This window comes from Pelecanus crispus, chromosome 10, assembly GCF_030463565.1.
Source record: "Pelecanus crispus isolate bPelCri1 chromosome 10, bPelCri1.pri, whole genome shotgun sequence".
Lineage (NCBI taxonomy): Eukaryota > Metazoa > Chordata > Aves > Pelecaniformes > Pelecanidae > Pelecanus > Pelecanus crispus.
In genome coordinates, this window is record NC_134652.1 from 13,891,681 (window position 1) to 13,915,159 (window position 23,479).

Sequence of the window (23,479 nt, forward strand, 5' to 3'; positions counted from 1 at the left end):
ATGAGTTGGTAGAAGTCAAGAGTTGAGAAACAGTGTATCAGTATTGTAAGGGCATCCTGGATCTGTGTTCACCTCTATAGGGTGCCCTGGCATCCCTCCTTGCTATTTTCACCTTAGTTACCCTTTCTCCTTCTTGTGGGCATAAATTCTCCTAAATCAAATTGTGGATTAAAGCATGGAGGAGTGATGACAAGTTAAGCAGGCAGGCTGCTCCACTTACACCTTTAGCGAGGGATTTTGGTGTTCTTCAGAGCCAGCTACTGTCTAGGCCTTGCATAGGTTTGCCAGCATAAGGATTGAAAAGTTGGGCCTCCTCCCAAACCTAGCCCCAATGCCAGTCACAAGAGATTTGGAAAATGAGGAAGAACACATCTGCATGAGCCTAGTGTGATATTCTTCCTTCTTGATTATCTACCATGGCCAGGACAAACCACCTTCCAGATATTTCTGTGTACTGAGGTTCTCCACTGCCCCAGCATAAATCACATTATGACAGGTACCATCTAGTCCGAATTATCTCCCTGTGGTTTTCATTAATATCATACTTTCTACACAGGCATTAAAGCAATATGCAATTACCTGAGTGTGAGGAGATATGTCTCTCTATGCTGCAGAGATGTATGGATTAGTGTTCTGTGCTCTAAGCACCCTCAAGTTGCCTGGTAAATTCAGCAGGCTTTGAAAACATGCCACTTTTTAGAGTGTCAGACCCATCAGTGAAAATTCGCTAAGACAAAGGAGCATTTATTATACCGGCCCAGTCTCTGTTCAATTCCCTCTCCCGTCAGAGCTATGATGGCACAGCTATAGGACAGAGTAATCCTGAGTGAAAATACGGGATTTGTTTCAAAAGCAACTCCTGCAGAAAATGTGCATGGTTACACCAAAATGCAAGCAACGTTAGAAATGCAAATGTGCATTACCCACACAGAAACCAACTTAAGAGAAGAGCATAATTGTGCACATTAAGTTTCCTTTTGAAGGATTTTAGAGGAAACATATGAGTCTGCCAAGGTAATCCTTTACATCTTCAGCTGCAGGTGCTGCTGATAAATCAGACAACATGGGGGAAGGAGAGAGAGTGATAAAAGAAAGTACAGCACAAAAAGCTCTAGAACAAAATAAATAAAAATAAATAAATAAAGGAAAATGTTAATAATTTTTATCAACGGATATTTAGGTTTAAATTCCAAATCTGGTATTTGGCACAGAAAAGATGAAACAGTGCTAGAAATGGATGAAAAGCACCCAGCAGTAAATAGGGAAGTAGCTAACTACTTACTGTCTATCTTGCTTTAAGAAGAGCTTTTAACTAGCACCTGGGATTCACTTCCTTTCATCTGTATGGATTAATTTCCCCCACTGGAGTGCTGTCCAGCATTTTAAACAGGGGCAAGAGAAGATCGGCTGTAGCAGGCATTATTCACCAGTAAAACAGGTGTAATCATGTTCATCATTTAAACGTCTTCATCCTATTAGTTTCATAATAAGCTTTTAATGATTTCTTCAATAAAAGACTCAAAGACCAAACCCTACAAGTTGGAGAGTGCTCCATTGTCCCGCCAAGCCGTTTTCTCTACCATCGATTGCAAAGATAAAAATCAATCGTAGCTAAGCAGGGTGAAGTTAAAAATAAATTGCATGGATTGATTTCTGTTAAGACCTTTGGCTCCTAGTTAAAAAATGGAGCAAAGAAATTTATATTTGAACATGGTGTATTTAGCTTCTATGAAAATAAAGAGAAGGCTCCAGACCAGGAAATCAAAGTTTAATTTCTCCCCTCTCTTGTTTCACTGCTGAGAAGTTTCACATTAAAAAAAAAAAAAAAAAAAAACACCAAAACCCCAAAACTTTTTCCTTTCTTTATTCCTGGGGAAATTTACTACTTATTTAAGTTATTTAATTGACAGCTTGGGAACTGAGGTCAGGAATCTATATGAATTGGCATAATCTCAGCTGTGGCTGCTGGTTGAAGTCTACTCACCTGATAACTGACTTCAATTCAGCAAATATGCTCATTTAGCCTAGCCTTAAATAACAAATAATCTTGAAACATACACTTATGTCCTACTAAACATAAGCACTTCCAAGTTTTTCCTAAACAACCACAGTTACAACCAGTAATGGCAATAACCTACTTCTCTAAGCTAAGCTTAGACACATTTAGCTTATAAAATTTGGAACATTTTTCTTTTACCCTCTATAAAACCTCAAAGAGAAATGTCCCCTCACCCCAGTTCTAAGGGTATAAATAATAAATGTTTTTCTTTTTACTGAGCCTGGGAAAAAAAAAAAATACACTTTGATAAAAACAGAATTTGATTCAGATAAAAAAAAAAAAGGGCATTTTCTACAAAAGCCATTTTCCATCAAACGACTTCAGCTGAAATTTTTGGACACACTCTGATAAGACTCCAGGCATCCAAAATTATCCATAGGTTCTATAAGAAGGCATCAGTGATTGTGGGTGAATACTGACATCTGCATGTGTTTTAAGGAGACTTTCTGATGCAAAAGAAGACTGAATTGGTTCAACAGATTTTGGCAGAAGTGCTTGCTCCTCTGAGCCAGAGGAATTATTCAGATGTGTATTGTAAGAGTCCCACTTAGCTGCACCACACAACATCTGGAGAAATTCTGGGTTTGCTCATTCTCACTCATGCTAGCAAGCAGGCTGAGATGCTGCTCTGCTGTGCAACTCTCTGAATTAATCAAAAGTCTTCTAAGTGCAAAATTACTTCAGAGGGTGAGAGAGACAGACACATGATCAGTATCAAAGGAGAACATTTTGACTTAAACTTCTCACTTTCTATATAGAATTCCTGCAATCTATAAGAACTGCAGCTGCTCCCATACTACTGCATGTGCAAGCTGAGTAATTACCAACCCCTGCTCCTAAATGGCAGTGCCACAGACCCCATCTCATTCAGGAGGATTATAAACCACAGCCAAGACTCACTCTCCCTCTTCCCAGCTCCCCTCACACTCCCTTCCTTCATCACATCAACATCAAAAAAAGGGCAACCACCAGAACAGCTTAGCTTTTTTGACATGGGACCATTATATGTTCCAGCACAACCTGAGCTGAAGGTATCAGGAGTCAAGAGAGCTGTGCAGTTCCCAAGGTTCCCAGGAGACTGAATCACAAATGAAAAGTCATAGAAAGCCACCAAGAAAGCTTCCCAAGAGGAGAGATGGCAGGAGAGGCTGGGTGAGAGACAAGACCCTGATGAATTTCAGCCTGCAGTTAAACACCTTGATAAATTATGCCATGGGATTGGAAAAGGGAAGGGACACCCATGTTCCCACTCCTTAAAGGCTTTGGAAAGTGATAATGCATTGCCTCTCAGCATGCCCCTCTGCTTAATGGTGCAAAGAACTTCCCATTTAAAGTGGAAATGGAGCAGGGTCTGAAGCAAACAGCCAGACCTTTTCAATCTGACCTTGCAGTTGTCGTTCCTTGTCTTTACGAGGTGAGATCACTAGCCAAAGGCAGATCTGGGAGTGTTCATTTCCAAAAGCATTTGTTTGGCCTGCTTAGAGAAAACAGGCATCATCCCCAAATTCAAACCAGGTATCAGCTTCTAAACCTCAGAGGAGTCTTCTATGCCCAGTAGCTTTGTTACTGCCATGGAAAGTGCTGAAATTCTGAGCTACACTTCAGATCAACTTCAGCTGCCCTCTGTTGGGATAGCAGAGTCTGCAACATCCCAGAGAAAAATACAGACATAAAAAACAATCAAGATAGGTATTGATCGCCCATCCACACATCTCTGCACTGACTTACAGCCAGTTCAAATCAAAAAGGCCAAAGTTACCCTAAGGGTCTCCAAGCGCTGACAGAGACAGAAGCTTAAGGGAGGAATGGGGACAGTGTTAACTGGATGCTGAACTAGACTGGTATGACCTCTGGGAGGAAAGCCACATACTGAAGGGTTTACACAAGGAAAACACAACAAGATTAATAGGGGGAGGAAACATATTTTATGAGACCTATATCTATAGCTGGGGAAAAAAAAAGAAAGGACACTTTTCAGAGACCAAATCCTTCCTCAAGTCCCTTAGGATCTCATGAGTATGCCCAAAAGCTTATCTGTCCTTTTTCTAACTCTATCAATTTCAATCTCATAAAAAATACTACCTCTCCCTGTAAACTTTGTCTCACTTACATCCTTAAGGCCACCAATGCTATAACAGCAGTACTGCCAGAAGTCTTCATGCCACACAGTCTGAAGAGTTTCATCATTATTATTGTCCCTCTCCTGATACCTAGAGTACTCTGTGAAAATACAGTCCTTACACGGGTCTGCACCGGTGCGTTGGGAACATCATCAGTCCCCGCTAGCAGCCAGGCTTGTCCAACACAGGACTCCAGCCTCCCAGCAGAACCACTGAGCTATTGCACCTGAGATAGCTTGCACATAACCTTTGGGTAACTGGGAACAATTACTTTAACTTAGTAATAATTAGCTCCCTATGGCAGCTGTAGGTCTGTCCACAGTAATGTTGCTTCCTGCAGAAACCACCGTCCCAGAGCAAAGCTGATTTCCAGTGAATGTACTGCCATATTCATACCACCTTAGGAGTTCTCAGACCACCACAAATAAGCAACACTGTACTGAGACTTTTTTGGTCCAGACTCCCCTCACTCCCTGCAATAAGTAATGAAGTTTGCTCATGCTTTCTTGCATTTTCAGTGGAAAGTTTTCATCTGTCGGCAATGAAACATACACAGATCATTCCTGCTTTTCTCTTTAGTATTTGAAGAGCTAAATAGCACTAATGTTATTTGTTTACTTACAGGAAAATAACAAGTTTTTCTCCAAACAATGCTTTCTCACTCAAAACAGAATTTCCTGAAAAATAATCCCCATTTTCATTAAAGCATATTGCATTTTAGACTTTCTTCAGCAACCTGAGCAATTCCATTAGAAACCCTGATAACAAGACTTGCTTGAAAAGTATTTTCCCCAGAATTCCCCTGTGATTTATTTTTACCACAGAAGTTCTCCAAAATATCAATAGACTAGATTCATACATAAAACAAAAGACTATCCCTGACCCCTGGGTCTTATAATGTAAGCTGTGCACATAATACTATAGAAGTTCAAGTAATTGTCAGGAAGTCAAATCTTATAGGCAGTTGCAGGTTATCTCTGCACCTAAGTTTAGAAAGTGATACTACCTCAGTAGCAAGTATTCAAAGGCACCAATAAGGAAAGGTGTGGTACAGCTGCAGAGAATGGCACATTACAGCTGTAGATAAAGTATGGGCTCCACTACTGCACAGCTATATAATTGAACACAACTGACACTGACCTTAATGGCAAAGTTGCTCATCAAATTATCTCCTTTTTGGTACAGTAAATAAAATCAGACATATTCCAAGGTTTTCTCACAAATAAATTACCTGTTCTACAAGCTCTATGAATTTTAAGTATTAACTATGAAAGAAGATGATGATACTGACTCCTAGCTACATCAGAGCAATCCTGTGAACTGAATGAAAACTTATACACACAACATAGGGCAGGATTTTCTATTAATGTATGAATTTATGCAGAATTATTCAATCTTAGTGATGTGCTAGGCATCCTTAAATAACTATTGATCAATCAAATAGAAAGCCAATCAATAAATTCAGAGTGATCGCCTACTGTTTTATTCATACGAATTCTTCCTACTCTCTCTTAGTAGCTATTTCTTCCTTCCTTCTTCATTACCCTTTACATTTTTCATCATGTGCTATGTTATCTATCTCCTTTGCCTGGTAACCAGTCCCAGTCTTTTCAAACTCTCTTCATGGGCAAGTTTTTTTCAAGCATAGGATCATTCTCCTTTTCTTTCTTTGCAATGCAATTCTGCAAGATCCTTTCAGAAGTGCTGCACAACAGCATTCCACATGATAAGGAATCATTGATTTATAATGGCACGATAACATTTTTTGTATTCTTCTTTCCCCTACCCATTATGCACCATTGTATGAAATTTGTTTTGAGTGTAGTTACACAGGTTAATGCTTCCCAAGAATCTTACACTACAGGCCTGTTCATCAACTTGATTAGAATAGATATTCACCAGTAAATAACTGTATGGAGATAATCTAAAACATTGATATCAATAGCTGGGATTTATCTTCCCTAATTTTATCTGTCAAAAAGTTAGGGGTCTTGTCTAAGCTATATTTAAGTTCCTTCTAATATTAATGAGAGAGACCTATCTCATCCTGCCATAGGTGCAACAGGAGAAGATTAATGGCCCCTGAAGGTTTTGATCTCTCCACTCACTTTAGAGGAACACAGAGTACTGGTTTAGACTAAAACTCTACTGTTTTCATGACAAATGTTAAAAGAAACAAGTTCCTCTATCTACTCCAAGACATTACTTCTGATTTGTTCCAGCACAGACAGATCAGAACTCATGCACCCATCCTTTATGCAGCTATTAAACCTCACCAAGTTCTTAACATTTAATTTGATATTTATTTATTCATCTCTGTCTAATATTTGAAATTCAAAAGAGCTGGCTCCCTTATATCTGTCCAAGATTATCCAGACAGAATGATATGCATGAGACATTGCACACACAGTCAAACTGACACATCCCATAATAGGCAGCTACATCACATGGCATGTGAGACTAATACATCCAGGACATATCAGCACTCCTACATATGTACCGAGCAAACACTCTGCATAGCCCATCAACCATATGCTGGACACGGTGGATTTAACACACCTTCAGCTCAGAACAGTGTGTGCTGTGAATCTGAAGTCTCTGCACGTTACTCGAATATGACATGTTATTCTCTGGGTACCCAGCCCCCTGAGCTGGGAGACAGGGATGGGGAGCAGAACAAACCCCCCATAATCCAAGGGGGAAATGGTTAGTGACCTGCTACACCACTTAGACACACACAGGTCTATGGGGCCGGATGGGATCCACCCAAGGGCACTAAGGGAGCTGGTGGAAGTGCTCACCAAGCCAATTACAATCATTTATCAGCAGTCTTGGCTAACCGGGGAGGTCCCAGTTGACCGGAGGTTAGCAAGTGTGATGCCCATCTACAAGAAGGGCCAGAAGGAGGATCTGGGGGATTATAGGCCTGTCAGTCTGACCTTGGTGCCAGGGAAGGTTATGGAGCAGATCATCTTGAGTGCCATCACGTGGCACATATAGGACAACCAGGTGATCAGGCCCAGTCAGCAAGGGTTTATGACAGGCAGGTCCTGCTTGACCAACCTGATGTCCTTCTATGACAAGGTGACCCACTTAGTGGATGAGGGAAAGGCTGTGGATGTTGTGTACCTGGACATTAGTAAAGCCTTTGACACCTTCTCCCACAGCATTCTCCTGGAGAAACTGACTGCTCATGGCTTGGACAAGAGTACTCTTTGTTGGGTAAAAAACTAGCTGGATGGTCGGGCCCAAAGAGTTGTGGTGAATGGAGTTAAATCCAGTTGTCGGTCAGTCACAGGCAGTATTCCCCAGGGCTCAGTTTTGGGGCCAGTTCTGTTTAATATCTTTATCAATGACTTGGACAAGGGGATCAAGTGTGCCCCCAGTAAGTTTGCAGATGACATCAAGTTGGGTGGGAGTGTTGATCTGCTCTAGCGTAGGATGGCCCTGCAGAGGCACCTGGACAGGCTGGATCGATGGGCCGAGGCCAGCTGTATGGGGTTCAACAAGGTCAAGTGCCAGGTCCTGCACTTGGGTCACAACAACCCCATGGCAACACTACAGGCTTGGGGAAGAGTGGCTGGAAAGCTGCCCGGCAGAAAAGGACCTGGGGGTGTTGGTTGACAGCCAGCTGAACATGAGCCAGCAGTGTGCCCAGGGGGCCAAGAAGGCCAACAGCATCCTGGCTTGTATCAGGAATAGCATAGCCAGCAGGAGCAGGGAGGTGATTGTTCCCCTGTACTCAGCACTGGTGAGGCTGCACCTGGAATACTGTGTCCAGTTTTAGGCCCCTCACTACAAGAAAGACATTGAGGTGCTGGAGCGTGTCCAGAGGAAGGCAATGAAGCTGGTGAAGGGTCTGGAGCACAGGCCTTATGAGGAGCAGATGAGGGAACTGGGGTTGTTTCATCTGGAGAAGAGGAGGCTGAGGGGAGACCTTATCGCTCTCTACAACTACGTGAAAGGAGGTTGTAGTGAGGTGGGTGTTGGTCTCTTCTCCCAAGTAACTAGCAATAGGACAAGAGGAAATGGGCTCAAGCTGCATCAGGGGAGGTTTAGATTGGATATTAGGAAAAACTTCTTCATGGAAAGGGTAGTCAAGCATTGGAACAGGCTGCCCAGAGAGGTGGTGGGGTCCCCATCCCTGAAGGCATTTAGAAGATGTGTAAATGTGGTGCTTAGGGACATGGTTTAGTGGTGGACTTGGCAGTGCTAGGTTAACGGTTGCACTTGATGTTCTTAAAAGGTCATTTCCAACCTAAATGATTCTATGGACTCAATCCATGCCCCGTTGTGACAGGCTGCTGGACAGTCAGAAATCCTGCAAGTGTGTTGCAAAAAAGAGGGAAAGTGATAGACAACTGTGAAAGGGAGAGTCTCCTGCCCAAAGCAGCAGCAATGTTCAGTGTGTATATTTAACATTTTTTAGAAGTGTGGGTATATGATTTTCACTGCAAACACTCATTCAGCTATAATAAAATATTGCTAGGGATATTCAAGGTGGTTGAGGTATTACATTATACATACATGCATGTGTTTGTATACACACAAACCCTTTTTTTTAACTTGTAGCAATCAGCAGCTATTAGCTTGAGCTGCTCACTGCTAATTTGAGGCAGAGAAATGCACACACCAGGCAGTTGTCCTCACTGCGAGCACAAGTTTCTAAACAGAGCAGCCTTGTTTTGACACAAGTGGGAACTGTGAAACAAGAAATGTCTGTAAGGCTTCATGCTAGCCATAAAGAATTGGATGTTCCACAATACCCTCAGCCACAGACATAAAACACTAGATTAAAAGCATCTCTCTAAAATACTCCTTGGAGAATATTTACTGATTGGAAAGCCACTGCCTCTAGTCAAATCATGACTTACTAAGTTACAAAAGTTACATTCTCAGTGTATTCTAGCAGCAGGTCTCCCCATGATACCAAAGGAAGCAGTAGCAGGCTGGGTTTCATGGGGAAATGAAGGGACCTGTGGCTCCCATAGAAATCAGTCATCTCCAGAGCAGCAGACTCCCCTACTTACAGGAGGAGAAGTCTGCCAGTGTTACTCAAGTGCATGCAGTTTCCACATTGCAGTCCTCCCAGGTCCTATGGATCCAGTCCTCCACTTAATCCCAGCACAGAATTATCAGCCTTCCCACTAAAAGTGCCTTTTCTGAGAACCATTTCACAATAAACAGAGCAGAACTTTCTTATAATCTGGATGCACGCAAGAAAAATGTTCCCCCAAGAAAGTAAAATAGGAGCTTAACGTAACCCAGTCTTACTTAAAAAGGGAAGCATACGTTTCTTCTGCACCACCTGGATCCAAGCCCCATCTCATCTCATTCCCCCTCCTCAGCACTGGTAACAAGCAGTTAACATCAACATGTTGTCGTTTGAGCTTTCTACAACCTGGAATCACTGCAGCTGGCTCCCAGTTTTCACCCAAATGGCACATATTCAGGAAGTATTCTTCCATACTGTACTATACATTCTCACACTTCCACAGGTATGAAATGGGGAGAGATGGCCTTGTTCCAGCCAGCCCATGTATTCTCAGAAAATCTCAAACCCAAGTAGTTTCTCATTCAATTTCTGTCGCTTTCTCTTCATCTCCAAAATCATCATCAACTAGCTGACAAATTTACAGCCATCTTCCACTTTGAAGATGCCCTGTAACATCTTTTTCCAATCTCTCTGCTATTTTACCTCCTACTGCAAATCATTGTTCACTCCATTAGCATTACTTCACTGTCAAATCAGCATAAACCTTTGCATTTGTTAAAATGATCACTCACAACTTTCCATTGTTCTTTTCTGTTCTCCCCAGTTCACCACTAGTTTCTTTGTATTTTCCAAGTAGCCACAGCAATAGCAAGTTAGAGCCTCTGTGAAACCCATGGCCTCTTATGACTACTGATGAATGAACTTGCAAAATATATGGGATTCACCATGAGACAAGTGATGAGCAGAGAGATCAACTGTTTTATCCCAGACTGCATTGCCAATCTATAGCAGGCAGATATAGACTCCCAGCTCTTACAACTTGCAGTCCCATGCACTTGTCCTAAGAATATGCCTCCTGTCTTGCACAGAACAAATACCTCATGCAGGCAGAATTCGTGTTACATTTATATCAAATCAACATACCTGGATGAAGATATATTCATCCTGAACAACAAGGGAGCTGATGTCAATGGAGCGTGAAAATGGCCCACTCCTTTTGGTCTCTGAGCATTCCTGGATCCGACAGGTCAAATAGTGGGTGTCTGTAATGGAAGAATATGTACACATGAGGAATGTCCAGGTAGGAGCCTGTTGTCTGAAAATGTCATCAGCAGTTTGAAAGAACGTCTCTGAAGGGAAGTTTTAACCTCATCTCCAACTAGCTAGATGTTATTGCATGATCTACCTCCAGCCTTTAAAACTGTAACTGCTCTCTGGAGTCAGAAATTCATCACACTTCCACACTCACCATTCCCTTCCCCATTGTGCAGACATTCCTCAAGAGATTGGAGTTCAAACTATAAATGGAAGGTACAAATCATAAATGCATCTGAAAACTGATGATGAGACCATATGGAGCAGAAGAAGATTTCAAAAGCCACCCAGGTAGAATTTATCAATTCCACTACCCTGCTGGGAATTATATCTGCATCCTCCCTCTGAAATACCCTAGCCTTGATTATTGGTTTAAATTGTAGTAGTAAGACACAAGGAGAAAAAAAAAAAAAAAGCCCAAACCAGCACTATTAAGTTTAGCTTATTTTGCTGTGAAAACTACAAGCATCTCCCAAAATTAAGTCTTTATAGCCAATATAGGCTAGGTATGAAAATGCCATGGACATGAAATAGCATGACTAGCTGAAGAGTCCCAACAGTAGTTACATGCACTGCAAGAGGCATCAAATGCTTTTGGCTAGAGAGATGAGAAGACCATCAGACTAATGGGATGCCTTGTCAGTCCTTGACATTGCTTGAGAGAAGGAACAGGACTGGGAGAAGATGAAGAAGACATAAGGCAAAGGCAGATATACAGAAAGTTGCTTGGAGTGGCAAGAAGAGAAGTGCTGACCACCAGCAGGTTGGCAGGGGTTATAAGGGATTAAGCATTATTTCGCTCAGGCTAAGAAAGGATCTCATGAAACAGAACAATCAAGGCACTGTGTGTCTGGATGTATGTAATCTAAACATGCCATCTCTGCCTTTCAACTGCTCTTCTGAAAACTGCAAATTAGGGAGAAAACAAAAACACAACTAAGATGACAGCTGCAGTGATAAAAGGGTCATATCTTTACACTGCAGCACTTCTACATGCTTCTTAGATTCATGCACTTGTTCACTTTTCTACAAAGGGTGAGAACAGACCATCCAGGAAGATAATAGTGACTTTATAAGGGCCAGGGTGAGCCTGGTGCACTGATTTTAGTTCACAACTGCACCTATTATAACAAGGATCTTGTCAAACTGAGCCCAAAAGGATGAAAGGGAAGTTTAAAAGGACAGTAACTCACCTAGCAAAGCTGCTTACAGGATTCTCCATCTCATAAAACCTGCTATTATGCATAGTCTGTGTCTTTCCAGTGACAGCAAAATGTGGTTCAGTGGAAAGCACTGGGGGGCATGACTGAAATCCTCTGACACTCAGCTAACTGCCTTCTCAGATTCAAAGACAAGATTCACAAACTGGCAGTTTCCACTTCCATAGCCTTGTCCCACCAACAGGCTCTTAAGAATGCAAAAAGAATGCAAGTCAGAGGCACTGATAACAAGACTAATATTTTTTTAAAAAGATATTGTCTAAAAAAAGTCACAGCCTACAACCAAGCTTTAATCTAATAAAGGTTCATGACCAGTCGCATGACTGAAGGTCCATGTTTAAAGGCTGCAGACCTGGTTCTGGGTTGAGGCACTGGGAATTCCAGGTTAATAAGGGCTACATGGCTGATTCAGAGCAGTTGCATAGGTCTAGCGCAGCAATGAAAACATAGTCCCACTGATGATGCTAAGGAAGCAGAAACTGTTGCTGGTGCCAGCTCAGAGTATCTGGAGGTAACTAAAGTGTATGTTGAAAAATAGCTGAGCTAGACACAGTGCCAAATAACTTGAGTATCAGAGCTGTGCTTTCTCCCAGCATAAAATACCAGCAGCAGCAGAGAGGTCAGACTCTCAGCTGAGATAAATTAAGGTTCTTCATCAACTGACACATACACACTTGGTCCAGAGCTGGTGTTTACCTCCTCAGTGTGGAATCTAAGACATCTTTGCGGTGGATAAAAGCAACTTTTCAGAAAACAAGAGGGTCTTATCTACTGCCATGCTACCCAAAGAGCTCAGCAGCCTTGACTTGTTCTTTGAGGTAGCACTAAAATTAGGCAGAACAAGTAGAGGAGGTCAGGAGCCATATTTTTAGAAGCTCATTCCCTCCGATATGTTCTCCCACACAGTCATCTGGATATTCTTATCTCTCCAAAAAGGGGCTAATTTGCTTCTGCTGAGTGACAGAATGGGAAGAGGAATAAAAACCTGTCACAAATAAATGCAAATAAATCACAAGTGTTGATATGACAGCTAGCTTCCTGCCTATTGGGAAATGTGTCATTTTGAGTGTGTTACACCAGCAATCAAATATACGCAAAGAATGGCACCTAATTAATATTCATGGGAAGTTGGTGGTGGAAAAGAGGGGTAGCTGACTACCCATTTTCTATTTATTCTCTTGTTTGCTTGTTTTCATATATTTTACAACACAAGGACTATGAAAGAAAACACAAATGCAAAAAAATTATCTTCAAACCTGTCTGCCTTTGGACACAAAAATAAATTCAAGTCTTGCCTTGCTTCCTGCTGCCCCACAAAACCAAGAAAATAATTCTCTTTAAAATATATTTTAAAAAATCACGTGAAAGTATGACAGCACGCAGTTCACATTTGTGTGTGACTGGAAGCAAGAAACAACCCCAAGTCCCTGCTCCAGCTTCTTAAAGGCTATGATCCTTTCATGAGCTATGGTCCCATTTGCAGAGCACATCTTCCCCTATATAGAAAGTACAGGGCCCCTCAACAAAAATGTCAATTAAGAGAGAACTGGGCACCTTAACTTCCAAGCTGTTATCTCCCTCTTCTCTGAAGGGAGCTAATTTTTCAGTCCTGTTTTGCACAGCCACAAAGAAAAAGGATGGCCACCCAGAGGGGCAGGTGGCATGTGTCCAAGCTATGCCTTTAAAGCCTTGCTTACCTTTCATTGGGAGATGCATGCCTTGAGGGAGGTTGCCTTCTATCTAGGGATTATTTCCAATTTATATATATCCCACAAAACACCAGAATTAGGGGGTTTGGGTTTTGGGGGACTTTGTGTTCTTTTTATTATGTTCCACTGCAAAAGGAGTTGAGAAGAGCTCCCTATTTCCTAGACAGCCTCAAAAACTTCTCGTGCTTATAACCCAACATCCAGCTACTTTCTCAGCCCATCTGTGAATGAAGCAATATGGACATCAAGCAGCCTGGAGGGTGTGCTGCAGCTCAAATCCCAGCATCCATACCTCCGCACAAACCCTTCCCACCAACTTATCTCACTTAGGATTAAGGAATGGCTTTCTCAGATGTGCAGCCATTTTCAAGTTGAGGAGCTTGAAACACCTCCCCATTGCTAATTAACATAGTCTCCCATCTTGAGAATTCAGAGTATATTTTTACCCTTTTTAGAAGTGATAAAACCAAGGCAAATTCTTGAAATTTGGAGTGATAAACTGGTGAAATAAGCCAAACTACTAAGTCTCTTCTTTGCCTACCAGTCATGACAGCTTTGGCAGGAAGCAGGAGCACAAAAGGCTCTCTCTGGTGGATAACACCAAAGATGTGGGTCCCTGAAAAGAGATGCTGAAATAGTCAACCTGTCACTGAGCTGAAGGCTGCAAGGGCAGACCTATGTGCAGGTTATTATGACTTACACAGACACAGGACAGCAGGGCGTGCTCCTCGTTGGCAGTGTTAACAAGCCAGCTAAAAACAGGCATGGCTTGGCTAATGGGGAGAAGGGCAGCTGATGGATACAAGCTGCAGTGGCAGATTGGCTCAGCTTAAGTCAGGTCCTGGTGCCAGGCAAGACTTAAAATCATAAACTGCCAGTGAAGGTTACCATGGGAAGGAGAAAAAACTAGCTGGCCTTGACAATTTTTCCCCCAAAGGAAAAGAGGATCTAGCAATGGAGATAGGACTGTAAATTATTCCCCAGGAATTAGTTACCCTGCTTTATCTTTCTGGTTAGTTTTTTTCCCCTCTTCTCCCTTTAATTAAAATACTGTTTATTGCATCGTATCTGTGAGTGGGGAGAAGATTATCTCACTGAACATCAGAAAGTTTAATATATCTTTCCCAGGAGTGCTGGTGGGTGCTTGTGTCAGTGTATTTGTAATAGTTCCCTTGCATCCAACCCTGTCCTTGCTACTGCCTATTACACCCAGGCAGAAGGTACAGTGCCCAAGGCTCCTACATGCTTTTATAATTTAAAAAATGCAAGCCTAGATTATTATTCTGCTACAACAGCTCTGCCAAGATGTCAAAAAAATGTGAAAAACTTCATCTGCTACAAAAGACAGGAACAGCTTGAGATTAGCTAGGCACTAGAATTAGCAGCATCTTACAAATATTTAAGGAGACTAGACACTGGGGCAGATGTTTTTTTCAGAGACACTACTATTCCTAGTGGCCAGACAGACAAAACCATGGGGCAAGATGTCTGGAAGACAGACACCAGCGTGGTGAACAGGACTTCCACCTCCCAGCTGCATGAACTTATTGATAGCCCTGAATCATTTATGGATGAATGAGACTCTAGCATGCCCCACCACCTGTTCCCAGCCAGAGAGCATATTTTAGGCTCCAGTGTCTGAACTGGTATCAGATAGGTTGAGTCCCATTACTGCTAAAAGAAAAAAAAAAAAAAAAAAAAGAAAAAACCATCAAGTTCAGGAGTCTAATCCTAAATACCACTTCTTCCCCCCCCCCCCCGCCCCTTTTATTTATTTTTTTCTTTTAAATAAAATGCATGGAGAAAAACAGAAGAGGAAGAAACACAAATACCCCCTCTAGAAGAATCATGTACTTTTCAAGTGGCCAGGGACACTGAAGGCAGGGATTCCTGCCCCTGAATTGAAGTAAGCAATGGGAATACTCAAATCTACATCTGTTAATGCATCAAATAAATGACTAAGCCACCACACTGACATCAGAGGCATTAAAAAAGCCTCCCCTTCCTTTTCCCCACTACTGAGGAAAACTTCCATCAGAAACTTTCTGATCAAGAGGAAATAACTGCAGGGACCCATTTTCCAGCAGGTGTAAGTGCCTCAGCCGTTTCACTGAGAGCATGAAGGCCCATTTTAGTTACAGAAGCAACTAGGAGACAAGTTCAACCTCCCATTCCTAAGTATACAGAGCTGTGCCATTTCACACCAGGTGAGGCTATAGCTTTGAGGCAGTCAATGTATTGTAACATGAACTAATATCGTTTTAAGCCTTAAGAACTCTAATTGGAGCAACACGGTTCTTTTGTGCTGTGCTTGGCTGGGAGAGGAGTCATTTTGGTGCTGTCCCTCAGCGGAACATGCCAGCGGGGCCAGCACAGCCCGCCAGGTCTCGCCTGTGCCTGCTGTCTGCTGGGACGATGGCTTACGATGGGTCTGCTTTGCTGACACTACTGGGTTAAGTCTGACTTTCAGTGAAACCCTCAATACCATCAACTGCCAATTTCAAAATGCTGAATTTATACATTAAAACAAGAACAAACAGCAAACCCTCAAGCAAACAAGACCTGAAGGAAGAGAGTTGTCTGCGAGCTGGGGAGCTATCTTTCCAACAAAGCATCTACATCTTTGACACATCCAATATTCAAATAGCTGGGTGAGCAAGTTTAAACTTAGTTTGAGAACAGACTCCATCAGCAGTTTGTTTGCTTACTTGCTTGCTTTTTTACTTGTTTTTGGCCACTTCTCCCAGCACCCCTGCAACAGCACACACAGCAGCAAAGTCACTGAAGAAGCCTCCCTACCTTGCCCACCCACCTGCCAGCCTGATTTGCTGTTTCTACATATTCAACAAACAGCTGTCACCCGTGAGCTTTTATTGCCTGGTTATTTATTCAGCTGCCACCACTAAAGAGCAGTGGGAGGCCAATGAATGATTTTAGAATATCCACAGCCTCAGAGAAGCCACCCTGATAGACAGGAGCTTGTTCACACCACATCTGGCCTACACAGCACTTGACTAAAACAGAGAAAAGTTTGCAATCAACAAAAATGAGGCCTTTTCCTCCCAGAAATCCTCTACAACTTCAGTCCTATGCTGCTGTCTACACACTGTCCCTGTAGTGTAAATGGGACACGTGTCCCATGCTGTGTAGCACTGAGCTGGAGTAAAGTCGGTTCCACCCCAGGAGCAGATGCATTACCACACTGTAGTTGCTGTGTAAAATACCTAAAACAGTTTGGAGAGAGTGGTGGAAAAAGTCAACTTCTAATACTGTCTTTTTATTACATAGGAATCTATTCTACCGCAAACGTGGCTAGATTCATTTCAGTGAGGGGTTAAGATTTTTTTTTTTTTCCTTCCTTTCTTTCTTACTTCAGATCCAGGTACCTTTTCAAGGCCTGTAATGTTTTGGTATGGAGCACCTATTCATGTATCATAAGCAAAACTGAAAAATCTTTTGAATATGAGACAAAGGGTACCTGGGGCATAGGGACATTCTGGCCAGAGCAGAAGTCTGACTGTAGGTGATTTCTCAGATTCCCAGAACCTAGCCGTTCTGAACACCTCTGGAAATGCACAGAAGCTGTACTGCACAGTGCTGGTAGCCCAGCTCTTTATGGTTCATGTAAAATACATGATACTGAAACAGCTAAATAGAGAACAGAATAGACAGCTCCTTAGCCCAACAGATTGTGCTTCTGCCCAGCGTCTCCACATACACAAGCCCTGCAGCCTCTGAATTTCCTCCCACGGGCTAAGGATAAGAGTATGCCTCACATCAAACCACATGACCCACACCTTTCCTATCAATTAAAATGTAAATGGGGAGAGAAAATGACTAAAGCAAATTTCCATTCCCATTCCATTCTTGACTCAAAGCCCACTTTTTCAGCGTTGGCTGCAGGCACTCACGTCCACCAGCTGTCCGGGCTTCCATGTGCACAAGGTCAGGTTCTTTATCCAAACCGGTCACCGACCTGGGGGGAGAGAGGTGGAGAGAGAGAGAGAAGGCAGCCAGTTAGATGAAAGGCTGCAGTCAGACAGAGAGAGGGTGAGGGAAAGCAAAACCAGTTCAAGTCTATCTTGTGACAGCTGGCATGTAGGTCCCTACCTCCCAACTTGTCTCCTTTGTGTTTCTACACAGCCCACTTCCAGGGGCCACATACTAACCTTTAAGACAGACATCGTCCCAGGCACTGGTGAGTGAACCTGCCTATCCCTTGTCTACAAGACCAAGACTACAATTATCATTCTTGTGGTGGCAAAGCAAGCTGGTTCCAAGACCCAGTAAAACCAGAGTTCTGTTTTAATGGCTGAAGGAAAGATTAGGGCACAGTCTCATGCTTACAGACAGCAAATTAAAAAGGGTTTTTACTTGGCTGAATAGTGACATGAGACATTGAGTTTCCTGATTTGCCCTGGTTTGCTGGGCCATCTTGCTACTGTTTACCTCAGTTTCCTCATCGTCAAAAGAAAAACAATGATGCACATATGCATGGTGATTTTTTTCTGATTAAAAAAAGTGAGAAAGTATTCATTATTCACCCCTTGGTCCTTGATAATCATGAAACAAGGCACAATGAGTTTCTTTAACCTCAGCGGTTGAAACCCAAGCACCTCGAGTTAAATCTTCCTGTGCATTGTTATTTTACTCCCTAAAAATGTTTTGCAAGGCACATTACAAAGATATTTTTCCTCCTGGCAGAGGGAAAGTCAAGCCCAGAACAGAAATGTTATTATTAGTGTCCTGGCTGATAAGAATCACTGGGAGATGAACATTTAGTCCTAACAATGGCTGGCAGGGGGAAAAAAAAAAAAATCCATAGATGTCCACGTGATTTATGGAGCTGCTTCTCCTGAGTTAACCAAAGGGTTAGATTAAAAGAGGACAACGACAAAAATCAGTTTCTAATTTGGTGGAAGCTGAATTTGATACAGTAGATTGTAAATAATAGATTCCCTCCAAGCCAGCCAACGTTCACAATTCCCTAATGTTCTGAAACACTTTTATCACAATCTTTTTCTGCTTTCATCCTTGGGTCATCAACAGATAAAAAAAAAAAAAAAAAGAAAGGAAAGGAAAAAAAAAAGAACAAACAAAATACAGATGCTCTGATACATTTTTGTGGATCTCACAAAAAACATAGCAATTGAAGCAATGACCAACATACAATGTGCCAAAGTTCAGCTAAGATCAGCCAGTGCTGCAAACGCCAAAACAACTACATTATGACCCACTGCGTAGGTAACTGAAACTGGCACTGCTTGTTAACTAGAGCACCGCATCAATAGCGAGTCCATTCACAACACACTGTGAATTGTGGCCAAAAAAACCCAACACAACAAAACAAAGCTGTACAGGCAGAGCTTTCATCATTTTACTCCCAGTGAGAAACAGGCTACTCCTTAATCGCTACCATCAGTTTCAGGGTGATCCCACAAGGAAGAAAGCACTGTTTGTTATCAGTAAGGATGCCAGAATGGGCCTGAGTCCCTGTGACCCAGTAATTATCGGGGTCAAATCTTCAAAATATCTGGACACAGTTAACAGTGACAGCAGGACAAATAGAAATTCCTTAAATTGTCAGTGAAAAACATTATGGTGTGCAACAGCATTATTTCCCACATATCTTTCTAGTCCACAGCAGAAGTTTTCTGCTTTTTTTTCCTATAACTAGCCCTAAATACTGTAATTTCAGCTGTTCAGCAATCATGACCCTCACCTATGACATGCCAATAGGGACAGGGGTACCTGCTTACCAACATATCTATTCATCACAACTTTATCAAAGGGAGGGGCAATTTCAGCACTTTAAGGTACAGATTGGGAACACATTAGGGACCTGCCCCACAGCTCTTCCCGACAGGCCTCCTACTTAAATCCAGCCTTCACCCTGGAGGCTGCACTTTCCAGGCTTCCTTCTGGAAGCCAGACACCAGCCTTTTACACACAGCTGTCTACTGTGTCCTGGCACCACCATGCCAGGCTGCCTCACCTGCTCCCCGCAACACCTCCTGGGTCCCTCCCCTCCAGATGGAGCGGGCACTGTGCGCCCCTGCAGCAATGGGGCAAACCTACTCCTGGGCCAGGTAATAAGAAACATCAGTATAAGGCCTGCCACAACAATATCCATTTTAGAAGGCACTGTAACTTGAAGAACCTAAGCATTTCCAAACAAAATCCAAAATACCCAATACCATTGTGTGTTTGCATACACAAGCTCTGTGGATCGACTCCACTTATAATGGCCATTACATGAGCACTAAGGGACGACAGAAGTCTCCTGAAACATGTCATTCTAGCTTGAATTTCCTTCCCAGTGCCATCTACTTGTTTCCTTAATTAGTTTTGATAAGCCTAATGTTTCTTTTCAGGACAAAAATGATGATGAAAAAAGGACCAGCATACACCACCCCCAGTAGTACTCCTCTGCTTGCCAAATACCATGCTTCAAGTGGAAAAGCTCACAACGCAATCTTCTGCAACCCAAAAGCAAGACAAGCTCCTGTTATCTGCAGGCAGATAACAAGCCTGTGAAGTCATGCATCGGTCATCCTTCCTTCTCCCAAACCAAGTCACTCTGTTATATCAAAGACTCTGATTGCAAAACAAATCCCCAATCAATGCTGTTTCTTCATGCCTCACCTCACGCCTGTTCCCACTGGCAAAGAACACAGCTTTGCTTTGCAGTGCTCTGACTCCTGAATATGGGTATTTTCAGTAAATGGCATCTCATCATTTGTCTGGAGAAGTTTTACATGAAGAATGCAAAAAAGTTAGATAGTGGAAAAAGCAAATGTGAATGCAGGTCCTGGAGCACTGCGGCAAAAATGCACATACAGAGCGGAAAGCTATTGTTTTACCCCATGCAGTAATTTCTCTGGTCTTGAGAACTCACTGCAACAACCTCTCACGTCTGGCAATACAAGAGCAGCAACAAAACAAGAAGAGACACCTTCACAGCCTTATATTTTCTCATACATTATCTCTCTGAAGAACATTTGGAGGATGCACTGCTCAAAACTATTTGAGCAACTAAAGTATGATGAGGAGAGATGTCAGCATCCCCTGACTTACCACTTCCCTTGAGTGTTCTCCACAACCAAGTGGAGCCCACAGAGTGGGGTGGCTGAGAAGGGGTTTCATGGCGCTCTGGCTGACAAACGGCTCTATTTCAGAGGCTTACAAGGACAGGAGTATTTAAAAACACTCAGAAGCCTAAGTTCAGCTTGAAAACAGTTTTCCTGCCACATGGTCACACCTCAGGCTCCATGCACAGCTCGGCTCTGTGTTTTGTATGTGCACAAGCTCCAGACAGCAGAAACTAAACCAAGGTCCACAAAAATGCACCTGTGCTGCCTTGGATGGCCATGGGGAGGAAAAAAAGGGCACTCTTGCTGTGAGAAACCATGCTAAATCAACATCCTCCACCATCCATATTCATTTATCACCACTCGGATGAGAAAATGCTCAGAAGATGCAGGCAGAAGTGACAGGAGAGGTCATTGTTTTTCTGCTGACTTGTTCCCTGACTGCTGCAAAGGCAGTTTTTGAAAATGTGGAGCCTGCAGCCAGTATTGCAGCCAGTGCAGGATCACTGGCCAATTAAGAATTCAGACTACCTCTGAATCCCATTAGGAAGGAAGCAGTAGTTACTTTTTCCTCTATCTTCTGCTGCTTTTCTTTTTTGTTCTTGTGGTAGGTAGCTCTTGGTTTTCACAAGATCCTTCCTCCCTTCATTTTGAAAGGACTGTGTGTTCTTGAAAGCTGAAGGATAGATAGGACCCAGGCAAGATCCTTATCTCTATCTTGAGGGAAGAGCATTGTGCATGGATGCACATTTACTAGGCCGCTCTGATGATATTTCATCTCTGACCGGGAGGAAGACCAAGCAAGAAGGGGAAGGAATACACAGTAATCTGCATTGTAAGTAGCTGTTCCTGAAATGTTTCTATATAATACAGTAGACAGTTCAAAATGAGACATGCTAGCATATGCGAAGAAAGGAAAAAAGAAATACATAGACTCTCTGGGTTACCTGCCTGCTGCACACCTCAGCTTACTGTTTCTACCAAATCTGCTGCCCTTCCATGGAATAAACCATTTTTGCGGTTTTTTTTCCTACCCATTTTCCAGACATCAGGCATTTACCAATGAAAGACAGCATGAAGATTTAGCTACTCTAGCATCTTAGATCAAGAATGTTGAGCAATTCAGACTGCCTGCTGTTGATCCTTGCTCCCTAAACCATCGATAGAGAACTAAGAGATGCTCTATTTCTCCATTTCCTGGACCCATTAGCTTGGGGGGTAGAGGTGGGTATCATTGGACATCAGCAACATTTGTGCCAAGGATTTACAACAAGGTTAAAAAGTCAGGTCACAGGGATCAGCCTTTCAAACTTGGTCTGGAATCTGCTGGAATGAGCTTTTTGCCAGGGTTTATGACCAGTCAAGGTGGCATTCAGCACATCTGACTTTGAAAACAAAATCAAAACTTTTACAATGGATTGAGACTTTCCCAAGATGCCGACTTGGAAACTCATTTTTGCAGGTTGGGATGTCAAACTGAAGGCAATTGTCACTGCTCATGTAAAGAGACGCAGGAAACAGACGGAAACTACTTAGCACGATGTGCAGTAGATAAGGGCTGGAAATGGGAAGGAACAAGACGCATTTATTGTGCAATAACACGTAAAGGGGGGAAAAACACATCCTCTTGCTGCAGGCAACTGCAGTCAAATTAGTGGGTGTTGCCAATTAGTCTGCTGCAATTTTCATTGTATCCTGCCCCAGAAGTGAATAAACACTTCTGTGTGGTACCAGCCAAGCAGTGCATGGGACTAACTCATCCAAGCAACAAAAGGGCCATATCTATATGGGCAGATGGGAGCAGAAACTGATCCATACAATTCCTGGTCAACTCATCTGGATCTTTTCACGTAGCACTGTTGCTAAATTATACATACCTTTCCAACATGGTCCAACAGCCTACCTTCTCCATCTGATATTGCATCACATTTGCCTAGGTATCAATAACTGCAGTTACCTTCAGATAGTCAAGGGGATTCTGTGTATTCATCTGTTATTTACTGCAGTCAAGTCTAAAACTAGATCCATCAGTCATTAACTCTGTGCACATAACAGCCAATGGGCACACAAGCTGCATACAACCCAGGCCGATAACACGCCATAAACTACCTTAGTTAAGAGCAGATAGAAATGTTGAACTGTTGTGGGAAAGAATGTATTTATTAAACACATAAATACAGTACCATTCTCTATGGCTGAAAAGGGGGAGGTGCTGCTGAATGGGGTAGGATGTGATGAGGTCTCTGAAGAGTTACGGACAAAATCTCCTTGCACAGCATATTTCAAATGAAGCTTGGAAAAAAAGCTGGGAAGGAAGATACTGTAAGAAAGCGTCTTAGCCAGGTCTCTGGAGCTTTCTACGTCTTTTCCAGTACTAATTTCTGTGATGCTACAATTCTGGACATCGGCAGAAGTAATTGTTATGAGACTTAGCTTGCAAGATAAGGCAAAAAAATTGCCAAGTGTTTATTCTCAGCTAATTTATTTTTAGCAGAGCCAATCCTTTTTAAAAAGGTCCAAATGAATTTTAAGGAGGCGTTCTGCCTGGTATCTCGTAGGAGACAAAACTTAAGGTGTTCACAGCCTCTGCATGTGTTTCCATATGTGCATACATGCATCTGCGTACCTGCATCTCATCCCCACTACCTGCTGAATGTCTAAATGAATTACCTGTAAACTCAGTGGATTAGAGGTTGCAGAACTACAAAATTGCTACAAACAGTTGTTTCATGGATACAGGAGGCCAGGAAGAGGAAAGAAGTCTAAATCAATCCTTTGCTTGAAGGAAAAGCTGACATTTAGGCTCAACCATGTCACCGATCACTAGAGAATCCACACAAGACAGCAGGTTCTGCTGCACACAGAAACATTTTTTCCTCTTCCCAGTACATAAAAGAAGGTGACTCTTTATATCACAGAAATTAATAGCAATGGGAAAGAAATGCCACTGAACCTGAGAACACCTTTAAA

At 42.5% G+C, this 23,479-nt stretch overlaps 1 protein-coding gene across 1 annotated transcript in view; it reads right to left on the reverse strand.

The window, feature by feature from the left end:
• Positions 1 to 23,479, reverse strand: part of SORCS3 (sortilin related VPS10 domain containing receptor 3) — a 316,586-nt gene that overhangs the window by 74,341 nt on the left and 218,766 nt on the right. Inside the window, exons 6-7 of the mRNA XM_075718061.1 lie at positions 17,330 to 17,394; positions 10,319 to 10,437 (exon numbers count right to left, since the gene is read on the reverse strand). Coding sequence (XP_075574176.1) covers positions 10,319 to 10,437; positions 17,330 to 17,394 — 184 coding nt within the window. The remainder of the gene's footprint in view (positions 1 to 10,318; positions 10,438 to 17,329; positions 17,395 to 23,479) is intronic.